We start from the raw sequence: 17,354 nt of genomic DNA, 5'->3' as shown, positions 1-17,354 counted from the left end.
CAGCATAGCCAGTCTTCTCTGGAGTACTAAGGTCTGTTACTGTCAACAAGCTCTTAAAAGTCCACTGCAGACCAGTGGAAATCTTTAAAAGAGAATCAGTGTGGGAGTTTACAAAGAAGAGGAAGAAGACATTTCAAAAGTAAAGAACAGAAGATAGGATAAGAGGCGGCAGGGGATGCAACTGAGGCACAAGGGAGGGATAATACCAAAAATAAATCGTGCTTTTTTTGTGTGCCTAACACCTCCAACACTCCAGTCCAAGAAGAGAAGGGAGGTGCAGAAACTTTCCAAGTTTCAAAGGGCTAAAGTGCTGACTAAAAGTGGACCAGGTAAACACTGCAGTGTGCATCGTCGAATCTTCCTGTGAAGTTTATGTACAGTACAGAAGGTACTTTTTTCTGGCAAGGTTAAGACTTTTATCTGCCGTCTAGGAAAAATGCTGGGACACTGAAATATGCATTTATATGCTGGAGAAACTGTTTGCACACAAGTTTATTTATATTCATCCATCATACATATCCATTAATATTTTGCAACATCCAGTTCCTTATCCAGGTGGTGGAGGCAGCAATCTAAGTGCAGATTGGGGTAGGTGGGGTAGTTCTTGGGTCTACCCCAGGGTCTTCTTCTGGCATGACATAAGTGGCATCCAGAAGAGATCACAATCAGAGTGCTGAACCACCACAGCTGATGTCTCACTTCTTAGAACCTCCTACATGACTGAGTTCTGACACCCTTTGGAAGAAGCTAATACAAGACAACACAAAATGTGTATGCCAATTGGTGTCTGCTGGATAAGCAGGTGCTGTAGAACAACTTCAAGGTGGTATTTCACTGGAAAGTTGCAGCATTATTTGGAGTGACACCAAGTACCATCTCTAAATTGAAGGGCAAGTTCCATATAACAGGGGGTGTCAGAGACAGGACACAAATAGGTGTCACAAAACGACATTTTCTCATCCCATCAGCACTCAGGGAGTCAAGAGGATGGAATGTTCTGTCTGCAGTCCTGAGCTCAATCCCATTGAACACTTGTGGGATCAGCTTGGGCATGTTGTTCGTGCCAGAGTAACCAACACAACCACATTGGCTGACTTGCTGGTTGAGAAACAGGATGCCATCCCACAGCAGTGTGTGACCAAGCTGGTGACCAGCATGACGAGGATGTGCCAGGCTGTCGTGGCTATGACTGGGTACTGACGTCCCTGTGTGGCACCATTTAAGGAGAAATAAACAGTCTTTCCAGCAGTATAAGATTTAAGGCCAAGAGACATTTTTAAAACAAAGAAATAATCAACCAAACACAAATTTCCTGAGTTTATTTAAGACACTAAGACAATTTCATTTTTAAATAATCAAATCAGCGTCACTGAAATACGTGTACATAGCTACACCATATATACGAATGTGCACCCAATTTTATTTTTTGTTTGTTTTATTTTTTTCTTAATGTGGCAAATGATAGCTCTGCTAGATCCAGCAGTTTTCTTGACTTTCAGGTGATGAAGTGCTTATATGCAAGCTTACACTGACTCAGCGTGCATACAACTTTCTGCTTGAAAGTCGAGCAGAACCAAGCCGGTTAGTAGGGCTGCCATGAGACTTACTCTTCAACTTGCTTGTTTAAAATGTCTTTTCACAAAGAGAAAGATGGGCTCTCTCCCAGTGCCAACTCTGGACTAGTAGTAACTGGTTATGTAACATCTTAGAACCAATAGTTAACTGGTTTTGTGTTAACTGTTGATAACATGTTAACATGTTGATATATGGTTTGGATATTGTTCTAATCCTGATTCAAAAAGTTGGATTAGGCGTTGTTGACAGCGGGGAAAGATCTATGAGCCGATCCACTCCAGCTCTGGCTCTTTGGCTTTAAGACGCCACCTGTCACCAGCAGTGCACTAGCTGCTAGAGAGAGAGCATTGCCTGAAGAAAGCTAACTGCAAAGGGTCAGCAGTTTGGAGGCATTTCATGGCTGTTACGTCAACAGCTTTTGGCATATATATATTTTCACTTTACTGCAGTCTGGGATATTTATCATATTTCTGGATAAGTAAAAAGGCTGAAAATGGTGCTTTCTCTAGGTTCTTGCTCTATTTCTGTTGTGCTCTTGATTTGCTGGGAGATTGTTTTATCATACTTACAGTAACATAAATTGAAATTGTTGCCAATTTCATTTCATTTCACCATTTCACTCACATGTGTCTAAGGAGGTGCACATTTGAGTGTATGCTTTCACACAGTGAGCACAAGGAAAGGAGAAACTGTAAAGCTGTAAAAGGCAGCAGTATGCAGTGGCCTTACCCTAGTCTCACACTAGACTGACATGACTACCACAAATAAATTAGGTAAAGAAAATGAGTATAACTTTATTTAGAATTCATTCTTCTACTAATAAATACAAGTTCAATAAATCTATATTCTTGGGTATATTTATGTGTTGCATTTTATTTTACAAAGTCAGAAAAGAAACGCTTAAGTTGAGGCTGACACAAAATACTGATTATCAGTCTCTTCCCCAGAGTCAGGAGTTAATTTAACACCAGCACTGGAATTAAATTTAGTCTTGTTGACTCTACTTACATCCCATTCTTCCAAAAGTAATGCCCTCATTTGTTGTTTGGATAGTGGAGGTGGAAAGTGTCCCCAAAGGTTTTCAAATGGGTTTAAATTTTGTCACTTATCAACTATGTATTGATCTGCAGAGACTCTGTTAATCTAAGGACACCAACTTTGCCTGAACAATGCATTTTGGTTCATTCTCACTTTAGGAGTGTTAACTGTTAGTGTGAGGTTAAAAACATTTTCTGGGCTAGTGTGAAAGGTAAACCTGGGGCCGGGATGTAGATGAGTGCTAGAAAATGTACGGATGATGATGTTTAAAGGGAAAAGAGGCAATGTGTAGCCATTCTTTTCCCTTAGTCTCTTTTCTGAAGATTTACGAGCCTCATTTGCACCTGGTATCAACATGCAGTACTGATGTGTTATCTGGTTAATGAAATCTGCTCACGGGTCTTAGACATGGCATCAAAAAGCATTAAAAATGTCTGTATTACTAGCCTTACTGTAATTTGACATCAATGCTAAATGGGGTTAGTAGATTTTTCAGAAAATATGACAGGTCCCAGGTTGGATGGAGGGATGATTCTTTGTTGGCTTGACTTTTTCTTTTGCTGACGTAGGTCTGCCTGTAGTGTTTTTGTCAAGCTTGTGGAAAGTAGCAGGAAGATGAAGAGTTAGATGAGCTTTCATCTTGTTGGGAATATGACCAGCTTGTGCATATTATATTTACACGTGGCTGTTGTCTGATTGTAAAGTAAGCAGATGTGATCTGAAAAGGAAGTGAAAGCGAGAACGCTGATCCCAGTGATACTAACCTGGAAAAACATATGTTATTAAAAAGGTTATGGGCAAGGGAAATAATTATCTCAACACAAGTTCTTTGAAGTACAATCTTGTCTCTGTGTGTGTGTGTGTTTGTGTGCATGCGTGTGTTTAGGGGTGCCAAGAGTGTAATCCTACGTTTAGGGGTGACTGTGTGGATTAGCAGTGTACTGATAAACCAGAGCAAAAAGAAAAGCGGTTCAGCTGAGACATTTTTAGTCTATGCTCCCCTTGTACCTCTCTCCCTCTGGCACCATCATGTCTCATCCTGCTTCTCTGTCTCCATCACACTATCTTCACTAACAAATTCACACACTTACTCCCCCCTCATTGTAATAACCCACCTTACCAGCTCAGTTTTTGTTCTATTGCTCCCTTCAGTTTTCGTTTTTTCACTCTATTGCCTGTGTTTTATCGAGTGTAGATGTGATTATGGGCTTTTGTGTTTGTCTGACAGGTGTCAAGGGCATTCTATCTCAGATATTTCCACTCTATCTTTACCACACAAACACCACGCACACATACACACACGCACACTCACGAGCAGCCCACTGCTGCGTGATGTGTTGTTAATAGGTCTGTCACTGGTGACAGTCTGGGAGGATGATCTGTCTCGGAGATTTCTTTGCAGAGTTGTCACTGGCACATCCATGTTGTGAGAATAAACACATTTGGATCTTGTCACAACTTTTAGAGCTCCACAAACAAGGTGACCGTGGACAATTTAATATAAAAAAAAGATGACTTATGTGTGTGTGTGCGGGGACAAATGGCACCGTAACATTTGAAAGTCATATCTTAGGATGTCATCAGAGTAAACAATGCTATTAGGAACTGTGCTCCATGAACACAGATACAAATGTCTTCCTTTTGACCAGGTATGGCTCATTCAGACACTGTGCAGCAATGCAAGGGTTCCCACACTGTATGACTAAAAATTATTTTATCATCCTTTGTCACACCAATTACCAATTAACAGGAACAGGTGTCTCGAGGAAAATGTATATAGTAAGAAAAGACAATATAATATTCGAGAGAAAACCTCACCAGTCAGGTGATACCCTGTGAGAAGCACTTGGCAACAGTGGGAAGGAAAAACTCCAGTTTAAAGGGAAGAAACCTCCAGCAGAAGGCTCATTAGGCTCCTGGCAGTGCTTTTTAAATGGAAAAAGTATTTACCTGCACAATAGAAAATATAAGCTTATATATAATAAGCTTTTCTGTAAATTAATGGGCAATTAAAACTAGTTAAATGGTCATTTCATTGTTATATTGTTATGAAATGATGATTTTTAAAAAATTGTTCCAGTCTGTGTAACAAATACATTATCCATTATTCTATATAGTAATAAATATGACATCACAGTTGATTAGAGACAATTACAGTCTGATGAGATCTGCACTTATAACATTTGCTAATGATAAATAAAGAGCTATTGTTATTTTGTGTTATTTTTATCGATCAGTACGCATATCTCAGTTACCCGAGTTTTAAATATTGCATTTAGTCAAAGCCGGTGGCATGTTAGGAATATTTATAAGGGTTAGGGTTTTTAACAGCAGTAAAACAAGTGCCCCTCCAAACTTTCCCAAACACTAAATAAATTAAATTCACCACCATCCAGTGTAAGGTTTATGCCACAGCTGCTCTAAATGAATGTTGATGGTAATTGCTGAAATACTTTTTCATGTCTCTGCAATGGTTAATCCACCAGTATGCTTTAATTAAAAGGATAATTGTAATGCCAAAACATAATTACTGTTGTTATCCATAAATTTTCAGATGAACTGTTTTTCAAAAGAGCTGAAAAAAAGTAAAATGCATTATTCGTTTTAAACTAAGATGTCAAATTACAGTTATTTACTCACATTCCTGAACAAGTAAATAACTGTAACTGATTTACACCACCCGCAAACCTATGCAGCTTCAAAACAAGTATTTTAACACCAGTTCTAACTTTATACTAGCCATTCAAAAATATCTATAGATGTACCAAACAGTATTTATCAGCCAAGAAAGTTTTATGAATCAGTTACCACTTTACAATGACAATCACATACTATTAAAAGGTTGTATATTAATCAGTTAGTAAACATTAATTAAAATGTCAGTGTTGTTGACTGAAAAGAGTTACTTCACATTAAAAATTTACTGTTTATTAACACTTGTTACTATAAAGTGGTACGAGTTGATGAATGCGTCAGGAGAGAGAAGACCAACCTCTCGATCAAGACCAGGCGCCACTGTCACGATGTCTCCAGTCTCGCTGTTGATGGTAAACATGTTAGGGATCGGGCTGTGCGGCGTCTGGGACAGGATCCGGTAGCGCACCATTCCATTAGCTGTGGTGTTGTCATCTGCATCAAATGCTGACAGATGCATCACATATGTTCCTGATGAAACACAGAAAATTTGTCAGCATTTATGTCCACCGGCATACTCTTTATAGATCAACTACCAACCATAACAGTGGCTTATTATAGCTATCTTTGTAAATAACTTGACTTGACATGGTGAAGCTTGACCTCCCCTCTGTCTACTACCAATAGTCATTGGTTAAGCTTTTGGTTTAAAGCAGTTGCTTTTTTCAAATGCTCCAGAACGAAAAACTGCCTATGCTTTTACAGAGGTGATCACACTTGCTCATCAGTCAATTAATGGAGTGTATTTGATGAGCAGCACATGGCTACTTCTTACCTTGCTATGAAAGCAGTAACCACAGACTCTGTCACAGGACTGTGAAAACCTTCTTTTTCACGTGACTGTATAATATATTAAAAAAGCACACTCGTGACAGAGACATTGGAACTGTAGGGAAATTATCCTGTAATTACTACTTATGTCCATGTGGGCAGCTTTTCAGCAAAAATTACTATAATTTTACAATTACATTCTATTGTTTTACTAAGATGTCATAACGGATTAAATTGCTGCATCTATACAGATGTAATTTTCATAGAAACATTATTTAATATAATTTTAATGAATGTATATTAATGGGACAGGTACTTAGAAATCTACGCCAACAGAACAAAAATATGGGTAGCTGTTCTGTAAATAACGACTTGGACAAATACTAGAAAATCAAACACAAAAGTATATATACACATGTAAATATTATTAAAATCATATGTTATAAAGATGATGTTTTTTATATTTAAAGGACATGTTAAAAACGAATAATAAAAACTGATTATGACGCATTTGTGTTGCAGAGAATAAGCGTCTACTCTCTCAAGAAAGCAACACTTGTTAGGTTCCTTCCCTACTTGTATAACTCTGTGGGATCACTGCCTGTCACCCAATCTCTCCATCCCTTTCTCCCTCTTGTTCTGCCTCTCTTGTAGCCAATTCTAATTGCCAGAGATAGTGATATCATGCCAGTGACAGCCCCTGTCCGAGGATAATTGTAACCGCAGCTCCCATTTCAAACTTCATTACATTTCAAAGCAACATTTGTCAATGACTCGGCCAGAGGGAGTACTCTGAAGGCCTCTCAGCGAGACAACAAAAAAGCTGTTAGGAACAGAGAGAGGGAGAGGAAAAGAGGGAAATAGAGGACAGACTCCATATTTGGTGTGATTCCAAGTGGAGAGACTATCAGTCCTCCACCCATCATTTTTTTTTTTTTAAAGAGATGTGGGGATAGACTGAAGGAGATTTAGAATCACAATGTGTCACACATCGCCGGGGTAATTTCATTAAGCTGCAGACTTAGGGGGTTTAATGTGGACCCTTTGTATGGGGATCCTAAGCTGTGCCTGACAGGATTAGGTCCCCATAATGACTCTTTAATTTGCAAACTAATTCAAGTCTGTAATTGCCCTTCCATTGAAACCACTGGAGCTCTAAATTCTAAAACTCTCTTTTTTATGATTATTGTTCAACTGAATGTCATGCATGCCGTACAGGGACTTGTACGGTGTGTGAGGCGAGGCTCGGGCAACAGGGATGGTATCGTTTAGGAAAGGAAATCAAAAAAGGAAAAGAAAAGATAATAAAAGTGAGGTGTGACAAAAGTAAGAAGGAAAGAAAGCAAAACAGAAAGAAAAAGGTATTGAGCACCTGGACACCTTTTGAGATCACCTCTGGTGCAATAAACTCTGGCTCATCGGGTTCAAACTCACACACGCTTGCACACAGAGAGCTCATCTCTGTGATTCTTCTGCTTTGAGGTTAGACATAAAATGACCCAGTGGTGCTACAGCGTGGTACATTTAATCCTCAATCTCCTCTCCAGCCTGAGCACCCTCTTTGGTTTATGACCACTGCTGCACCAGGCTAAATGAAAAGCCACTCTACGAGACCGATTCTCTGTCCGTCTGCTAAATCAAGGGGAATGGAAAATTCTCTGTTGCATCAAAGATTCACTGGTTTAGTCATACTTTTAACAACACCAATCTCTCCTGATATACTCGCTGTTCTTTTTCTGTTCACCCATAAATTTCTTGACTTTTAAAACAAAAAAAAAAGTTTCTATTGTAATTGTTTCAATTGTTTTTATCCATCTATAATTTATTACCTGGTTTCGAGCCTTCATCCACAGAGCCATTGTAGACCTGGTTTTTGAACTCGGGTCTGTTGTCATTCATATCGATGACAAAGATGTACAGATCGATAGGGTTCTCAACCTGGTTGCCGTTCATGTCCACAGCATGGGCTCGCAGCTAGGAAGGAAACAGAAAAAACACGTTCAGATTAGAGATAATGATTATAGATAAAAATATGCCACTCATGGTCATACACACATAATATGCCTCAGTCTTCTCACATTGTACACATCTATTTAGAATGCTAATTTTGCCACCTCGACCTCCAGCATCTCGGTGTCGCCGCTGCCCTGTTTCACTGCCTGCTGTTTCAACCCACTTGTAGAACAGGGGCACATTGAATTTTCATGCTCATCTTTAAAATATAGTATATTTTGAGGGAGTAATGAACTCAGACTGCGCTCCTGCATGAATTGTTATTATGGGAGGATAAACAAATGATAAATCATTTAGAATCAGGCTTTGATGAGCGCTTCTTTTACTACAGTTTTTCTCAAATGCTAAAACACATGTCACAAACGTTACCACCAGGTCCCCCAATGTCCAAACACAACACCCTTCTCTAAAGCTACATAAACACAACCACACCTTCCCACTGCAAAACTCAAACTCTCACACCAAGAGAGCAGCTCGAAGCTGTCAAAACTGTAAACACTATACACAGCATTACACACTACAGCAAAACAATTGAAAACACAATGCTCAATTTGTGAGAAGGTTCTTTGTTTCATAACTGCCAATGCATATTTTAGAAACTATACAGTAACGGATCGTCGTAGATCTCTGCAGAGGATTAGGCATTTAGATTTGTGAGTTTCATATGAGTAGTATAAATCTATAGAAAATCCTGCATGTACGTACACTACTGTAACACAACTCAATGCAAAAACAGAATCTATTGCACACAACAGTAATCTTGAAAACATGAACAGGGTGTGAAGTTTTTTTATTTACGTTATTCACACCACACACACACCACAATCACTGTGCGGCATCATGTCGCTGAGCTGTTGCTCGCATCTCGTCCGTAATGATGGTGCGAGGTTGTCTTGCTCTCCCTCCTGGACCTTCTCCTCTCCCATGTTGGCCTGCTCCTCTTCTTCCAGGGCCAGCTCTTCTCCCTCCTCTGCATCAAATTCCTCTTCCCCTGACTCTGCCTTCATCCATTGTGTTTGTTTGGAATCTTCAGCATACTGTGCACTCTGAACTTGCTTTTACATGTGGGTACAGCATTAGCAACAAGTGTCTTCAATTTTGAGTCATTGTGTGTAGTGAATGACGCCAGGTGTGTTCCCTGTGTTCAAAGATTGGTGACTGTGGCAAGCATTTTGCATCACATGGGCTTTCATTTGAGGATATGAGCAGAGTTGTTTTGCAACATGTGTTTTAGCAAGGAAAAATGTGTTTAGATTTATGAGTACAGAGGGTTGTGTTTTGTGAATTGTGTCTTCATGTGACATGTGTTTATGGTACTGGAATATGGTGGCTACATTTAGTAAATGTGTTTAGACTACTGGTCATTTGGGTTACAGGATTGGCTTTTGTGTTTTAACATTTGAGAAAAACTGTAATACGGAGAAAAATAATGGGTGAAACATTTGCTTTCCGAAAGAAAAAATAATAAATATATAATAAAATGAACCAGTGTAATATAAGTCAATGTTGTGCCTTCTGCATCCCCTCATTAATGAGCTTCAAGGTAACTATATGGACTTCTTTGAGAGCTAAGGGCATGTGTGTATGTATAAAGCAGTAACATACATTCACATGGTTTCGCCTATATTTTAAGATGTAATATCAGACAGTTTGTGTTTAGCCCAATCAAAAAGAAACTGGGAAAGATATTAATATATTAACTGTATTCAAACGTCTGTTTTTTATATCTTCATCACAACGGTTAGCAGTGTTGCCTGTTCAGTTAGGGAAATGAGCTACAGGTGCAGATGTAAGGTGCAGTACAGTAGGTTAAGTCTGTGGTAGATAGCAGGCTTAGAAAGACACTGTACAAATGCCAGTCTATTGCCCATTTAATGAATAATGATACAAAACAAATTAATGTCCCACATTCTTTAAAAATGTATAAAACTGTTCTGGAGGTTCAAGCCTGGTCTCTGTCTAGAGGATAAACCACACAGTACAACAGCAACACCTTAGAGAGCACTACCTCAGCGATAAGTCGTATCACTAGAGGCACAATAACACATTTATTTTCTGAGAATGTATCTAATCTAAGATTTGCCAATACTTTCTAAATTAAATTTATCTACACCAAGATTTCCTTTCTACTGGAAATGGACCATCATATTTTAAAACCACCGTGTTTACAGATTCAGTTTGATTTACTCGCTAACGTCTGTCTAAGCAGTGCCCTATGACAGCCACCAAAATCAAGATGACAGAAAATAAAAGCTGACAAAAATGTTGTCACAGTAATTGACTCGGCTTCATTTATGATTGCGAGTTCACAGTTTTTAGCGACATGAATGTTTACACAGAAGCTGCTCTGTTTGGGTCATAAACAGTACTGCAAGGATTTGGCACTAAATTAATTAATCAGCCAATATATATAGCTATGATATGAAAAAGAGAGTTTTAACAAGACAGTCCTGTAAAGAGCTAAATGCATCTCGTGATCCAGCAGGATGTAGAACTACCTTTAGTAGCTTGACCTTATTATTTTTTTCTAATCTCTCCCATCATTGTGGCCAACTCTTCTTTATCACATTTCTTCAGTTTATCATTTATTTATACACAGCTCTCTTAAGGTCCAGACACAATATTTATCAGGAAATGTCAGGTTGAGGTCTTGTTTGGACTACTGCAACACTGAGTCTTTTCTTTCAACCATCCTGATATAGATTTGCTGGTGTCTTTAGCTTCAGTGTCCTTCACTGCCATGTTGCTTGACCAATTTTTGACCAATACAACAAAATAAAACTAGTACCGGTACCGAAAAAAAGAAGATTTATTCATAACACACGTGAAAAGACCCAGGAAAACCGAGTTAACAATAAAAACGATAACAAAATAACGCTGAAAACCAATAAAAACCCTGAAAACCATACATTTCACACCTGAGCCTCAACTCTCGCGGCCCGGTAACAAACGACTCACGGACCGGTACCGGGCCGAGGCCCGGGGATTGGGGACCGCTGCTCTAGAGTACTTTGGTAAACAGAGGAGTTCAGGGTTGACTCAATAATGTCAAGGTGCCCAGTCCTGTGACTGCAAAGCAAGCCCTCCACCACAATCCCTGACAGCTGATATGAAGTGTTTGTGCTAATATGCTGCATTTCCTTTTTATCAAACACAGCATCATGTATTATAGCCAAATATCTCCACTTTGTTTCGATCTGCCCACAAGATGGTGTTCCAGAAGTATTACCATTACAAACATGTTCTTTTCAGAGTGACGATATTATCTCCTGGTAAGCCTTTCAAAAGAATTCATGTTTATTCAGTCTGTTTCTACTGGTATGTCATGAAGACACTGAGGCATTGTGTCATGAAGATTTGTAGCCCAGCAATTTATTAAAAGGACCTTGATGCCACCCATTTCCCAACAATAACTAAAAGCGATGTTAGGAGAGTGGTTAAATCAAATCATGAAGGACATGTGTGTGCACAAGAAGCAGATGGTTGTAACAGTGAATGGCGACAAGCTGTTTGCTTGATATGTATTTGGAGAAAGGTATTATGTTATATTCCTAAATATAATAACTCATTTTGTTTCAAACAAAATAAAAATTGCAAGAATTTATTTCGATTAACATTATGATATTGGTTCATACTGCGCCATCACATCTCACACCAAAGAAATCAAACTGGTACGGTACCTCCCTAATATTATTCTGTGATGGACAATCTCAACATCTAAAATATCTTTCTGTCAGGTACAAACAAAGCAAAAAACAACACAAATAAAAACATCAATTAACTGAAAGCAAGTGTTTTTCAGTGGACCTCTAGAGCCAAACTGAAAAACACTTCTGCACTGTTTATACAGGCTGATAAAATCAGAGGTTTTGAATTATAGTATAGAAAACCATAAAAGATTTCCTAAACATACAGAGCCACACTGAATAAAAGTCAAAACAAAAATTCTGGACATTTTTCTTTCAGACAAATTGCCTTTATGCTTATGTTATTTCTCCAAACTTGTTATCTCTTTTACACTTACACACCAAAGTTTTTATCTCAGCAAAGAGCAAAACAACAAACATCTTATTTTTTTGAAAGTTGGCTCCACTGTAAAAGCAAGGAGTCGGTTTCAGAATCATCATATTGGATCCCTGATCAACATTCTGTCTGGTTTTGTTTGAAAGAGTCCTGAAATCTCTTCACATCTCTAACTCCACAAACACGGTCAACCCATCTCAAATTCAACTCAGCTTTGCTCAGATCAATGGAATCACCAACTAGGATTTCTCACAAACTTTGTACATGAAGTTATTACTAAAATCAATACATGCTGTCAAACGTGTCCTTACTTCTTTCACTTTTTGAGCAAAAAACCTCCCAAACAACCAACAGTTTGAAAGAAAATGAAAAAATCGGAAACATCTGCATTATCAGGGAAATGTCGAGTTTAAATAAATGCCTGAATTATTTTTTTTCACTGCTTACAAGAAGGTCAAACAAGCAAACTGAAGTGGTATTTAGAAATGAACTTTTCCCTAAAGCTGTTTTCATTCAGTTCACTTAACTTGGGAATGTTTATATCCCTGAGCATGACTTATTCAGCGATATTCCTGTCAGGTGGAAGTACCGGGGATGTTTACTTTATATCATATGAAGTAAAGAAAAAAAAGAAGAAAAATCTGATCTTATCTACATCCTGCTCCTAACAACACCGGCTTGTAAATATTTATTCTGGTCATATGTCAGCGATCAATTTCAGGCGAAGGTCTCTCTACATTATCGTTAGGATATTCATCAGAACCGAAGATAAACTAAACTGGAAAAGACTGAGGGAAAAGTTAAAACATGGAGAGAACAGACAAAGGTTCTCAATTTTAACAAGAGCTATTTTTTTTCAACATGTAGAATGAATCAAGGGAATGGTATCCTTCTCTTATGAGCGTTACCTGATAGGAAAAAGCTACCTGGTCACTGTAGGAGCATGAGTGTCAGATATATGAAACAGCCTTCAGGCTCGTTGTGGCAGGAAATAGAATAAGTAGCATTCTCCATCGACTTCTTCTCCTCAGAGAGGTGAAGATCCTCTTCACTGCTGCTCATTCTGCCCTCTCCACCGTCTGCTTCCACTCTGCACCTCCACCAAAATTGCATCTTCAGGTCTCCCTGAGGTTAATTTGACTTTACTTTTTCCACTGCATTGTCTGATCTGTCCTGCACCCAATATCCGTGTGCTGCCATCGCATATCACATCTCACTGTGCTGTAACGGGCTACGAGCCAGGCCCCTTATCTACACCCACCCTCATCCCTCCATCCCACATAAACCCACACCCTAATTCAATAACAGCAGGAGTCAGAGATTACCGCCATGTTTAAAGAAGGCAAAATGTAATTCTGGGTCCACATTAAAGTTATTATCTTGAAAGACGAGGGGGAGAAAACAGACCGTACCAGACAGCGCTATGCATTTGGCAGGAGGCAGCGTCCTGATAGAGATAACAACAGACCCAGAAGCTTCAAGGTTTTTTTCCTCATAAGAATGCATCTTGTTGCATGGCTGGTTTTGAATTTCAGAGTGCTCATTCTTTTGAAATAAAAAAGAGCTAGACCATAACTTTGTTCTGTCCTTGCATGAAAAATGAAGTAAACAAAACCGAGACCACAAAGTCAAGTACTAACTTTAGGTATGTTGCAGTTTTCTGGTTAACAATGCTCAATAAACAAGACTTTCCTTGGCTTTATTGTTCAGAGGCTGAGAGCGTTTGAGTTTCTTACAATGCTATTTAATTGCATATTTGCTGCTATAACAGCGAGGGTCCTTTAAAGTGAACTGCAACACCTTTCTTAACTTGTTAAACATACATCTTTACTTTGTCTCATCTGGTTTCCAACCACATTTTGTATTCTCCTCCAAGAAACACTTTTCTTCAAAAACAAACAAGCAGTTCACTTAGGCAGCCTTTAGCAAGCGCCTTCCTTTCTTAACAAATTACTTCATTGATTGGAGCTTCTCTGGGGTATAAATCTGCTCACCTACCACTGAAAGGTTAGATTTGCCAGCTTACCATGACTGTAACTCAGGCTAGGTGCCATTAAAAAAAGGCACAGAGATGGTGGCAGGTACAGAGAGAGAGAGAAAACCAATGATAGAAACCTAAATTGATGAACCCAGTGCTGTCGCTCACTGCATCACAGTTTCCCTTCACAGCAGCAGAAAGATGCGTGAAAAGATAAGCTTGAGCAGCAATACAACAAGCTGTTTCCAAATGAAATGCATTTTTTCTGATTGTTCCGTATTTTCGATGCCTAGAACAGCATGCACAGCACAAAGGTGACAGGAGAGGCTCAACATGATGAAAGTTTCATTCAAATGAGGTAGTGCAGATGTTGGTGTTTTGTCAAAATGCACAGCGTGCATTGAAAAAAAGATGGTTTTACATGGTGCATCGGGCCAAAAAACATTCTTAAAATGCTGTTATGTACAAGTTAAACAAACATTCTAGCATTAAAGCATCAATCACACACCATGAGACAACCAGAGTATGTGTCCTACTTGAATTTACCGATATCAATAGTCACTAGCTACAGAACTAATGTTAGTCTTAACAGGCTGACATTGATGCTAATAATCACTACAATATTTAATATTCCTCTCATGATTGTAAGCTAAATATAAGACTAATTTATTGCCAAAAGATAATACAGTTAGCATAAAGTATCTAATTCTCTGGAGAGAAGTGAATAAGAGCATTGATTGATAAATATATACCCACTACTCGCTTTATTAGTTACACCTCACTAATCCTTAGAAGGACCCTCTTTAGCTTTCAGTACTGCCTTAATTCTTTATGGTACAGATTCAACAAGATAGAGGAAACATTCCTCTGAGATTTTGGTTCATATTGTCCAGACAGCATCACACAGTTCCTGCAGATTTATCAGCTGCACATCCATCATCTGACTCTCTTGTTCCACCACATCCCGAAGGTGCTCTATTGGACTGAGATCTGGTGACTGTGGTGTAAGGTTGGGCGACTGAACGCATATATCGACTATCGACGTAGGTTGAGCCTTTTGCCGATCGTTATTACAAGAGCGATTTATTTATTTGCCCATGAGTACGTTTGCTAATTATGTTGGTTGAAGCCTGTCTATTATTATTATTATTAACATCACTCGAAGCAGTCAGTCCTACCTTCTTACTCAGGGATCCACAAGAAGCAGCATTCACACCTTCATTGTGATTGAGAAGCATGCACTTCCATGTAAAGCGACAGGTTCAGTAGGAGCCCTTGATGAACTCTTTAGGGCCCATTATGTCTTTGGTACATCATACAGTTCATCCCTGACCAACTTTTTTACTTTTCTGCAAACAACTACGACATTGGGGAAATGTCATATTGCTTTCTCTAGTGAGCATCATAGAACTGTGAATTGTAAAGGTTTGTTACGTTAATTAAATGACACTGAAATGAGAAACATAATAAATGCTGTTACTTTAACCTGTATATTGTCAGGGTTCCTGGGTCGGTGACCCAGTGTTTTCAGTTCACACTCACTGTTTATCTACTGCCTGTTCCACTTCCTGTTTTATTGTGTTAGCCTTGGTCTGTGTGTATTATGTTCAGTCCTCTTCCCATTATCATTAGTTCATTATGTTCAGCTGTGTACTCACTGGTCCCTCATTATCATCATTATCACCAGCCTGTGTATTTAAGCCCTCTGTTCTACCCATTCAGTGTCGGGTCATTGATGATGTAAGTCTGATGTCGTCTGTATGTTCAGTCAGTCAGTCTCTTGGTCATTCATTCATTCATTCATTCATTCATTCATTCATTCATTCAGCCAGCCATTTCCTCCCTCTGTACTGTTTGCTCGCTCCTTCGGCAATAAACATCCACCTTCACCTACCTGCCTGTGAGTCCAGCGTTTGGGTCCTCCTTCTCTCATCCACGACACTACCGCTGACAGAATGACCCGACCACGCGTTGTGGACCCAGCGGACTCGGACCTTTTCGAGCGGCAGGACGCAGCGCTCTCCATTTGGGCGGAGAAGCTCAGGTGGAAACAGCGGCTCTTCTCAGAGAGGGAGCACGTCTTTGAGGGGACTCGCCTGGCTCTGGGCGGGCCTCGGAGACGCCGCGGTCCTCCACCTGCTGCCTCACCTGCATCGGAGCATTCGCCGCGGAGAGTGGGCGTCACAGGCCAGGCTTCGGCCGCTCGCTCTTCCGCTGCTACGCTCCTCGCTCGCCCGCCAGCCATTTTACTCACCGGACCTTCAACCTCGCCATGGCACGGTGGCTCCGCCTCCCACCTCGGCTCAATGGAGGCTCCCGTGCCAGAGGCTCGGCTGTGTACCCCGCCCACTGCCTCTTCCCGGAGAAAGCGGCGCACACGTCGCCATAACAAGGACTATTTCCAGCATCTCCCGATGGTGAGCTCCAGTGACTGTTTTTCGCACTCACCGTCTGATTATCCACTTAAAACACACAATAGACCCTTTTCTGATTCATGGGATGTTTCCCTCCTAGAGGATGAAGTGGACTGGGAAGAATTTTTCTGCTCTGCTCCCCCAAAGACTGTTCAGTCAAAGACTGTAAATAGTGGTGGCAGAAGGACCAGAATAAAGCCAGATACACCTGTCAGTATCACTCACCCAGTCATCATTTCCACTCCTGTCAGTCAGCCGACACCCACACCTGTGCCCGCACCCAGGACGAGGGCAGCTGTGACCCCGTATACCTCCACACCCACCTCTGTTCCTCGGGTGGGGGTGACAGGTGCCCAGCCACCTCCCGTGCCTGTCCCAGCGCCTAGGCTGAGGGCGGCCAGGATCTGGCCTGACCCCCCTAGAGACTCAGCTGGGGCTCTCCAGCCAGTGCCCTCACGCTCTGGAGGCACGGAAGAGCCAATCAGTCCACCACTTCATCCACCACCTGATCCAGCCTTTCACGCACTAGCTTTATCCCTGGTTAGGCTGGCTGAAGTGTCCCCTGCTCAGGCACCAGCTTTACTAGCCCAGGCCGTAGCCTTATCTCCCCGTCTAGCCCAGTCTGTAGCTCAGCCATCAGCCACACCAACCTCAGCTCCGTCGTCAGCCACGCCTGCCTCTGTTCCTCCCTCAGCTTCCCCTCCAGTCAGTTCCCTCACCTGCTGTTCAGCTTCCCCTCCAGTCAGTTCCCTCACCTGCTGTTCAGCTTCCCCTCCAGTCAGTTCCCTCACCTGCTGTTCAGCTTCCCCTCCAGTCAGTTCCCTCACCTGCTGTTCAGCTTTCCCTCC

At 40.5% G+C, this 17,354-nt stretch overlaps 1 protein-coding gene across 2 annotated transcripts in view; it reads right to left on the bottom strand.

The window, feature by feature from the left end:
• Nucleotides 1-17,354, bottom strand: part of LOC146550810 (cadherin-4-like) — a 249,575-nt gene that overhangs the window by 31,889 nt on the left and 200,332 nt on the right. The window contains exons 1-3 of one of the 2 annotated variants that reach the window (XM_085258649.1): nt 15,987-16,467; nt 7,908-8,052; nt 5,606-5,778 (exon numbers count right to left, since the gene is read on the bottom strand). In XM_085258649.1, coding sequence (XP_085114775.1) covers nt 5,606-5,778; nt 7,908-8,052; nt 15,987-16,337 — 669 coding nt within the window. In that variant the 5' untranslated portion in view covers nt 16,338-16,467. Of the gene's footprint in view, nt 1-5,605; nt 5,779-7,907; nt 8,053-15,986; nt 16,468-17,354 lie in introns of those variants that run through there. The other variant, XM_085258648.1, reaches the window with a different exon arrangement.

Source organism: Mchenga conophoros, linkage group LG20 (assembly GCF_057382185.1).
Source record: "Mchenga conophoros isolate Kocher_MC1m ecotype Shallow Benthic linkage group LG20, M_conophoros_male_GT1.1, whole genome shotgun sequence".
Lineage (NCBI taxonomy): Eukaryota > Metazoa > Chordata > Actinopteri > Cichliformes > Cichlidae > Mchenga > Mchenga conophoros.
The sequence above is the reverse complement of the archived record's forward strand: the minus strand, read 5'-3'. Positions and strand labels throughout refer to the sequence as shown.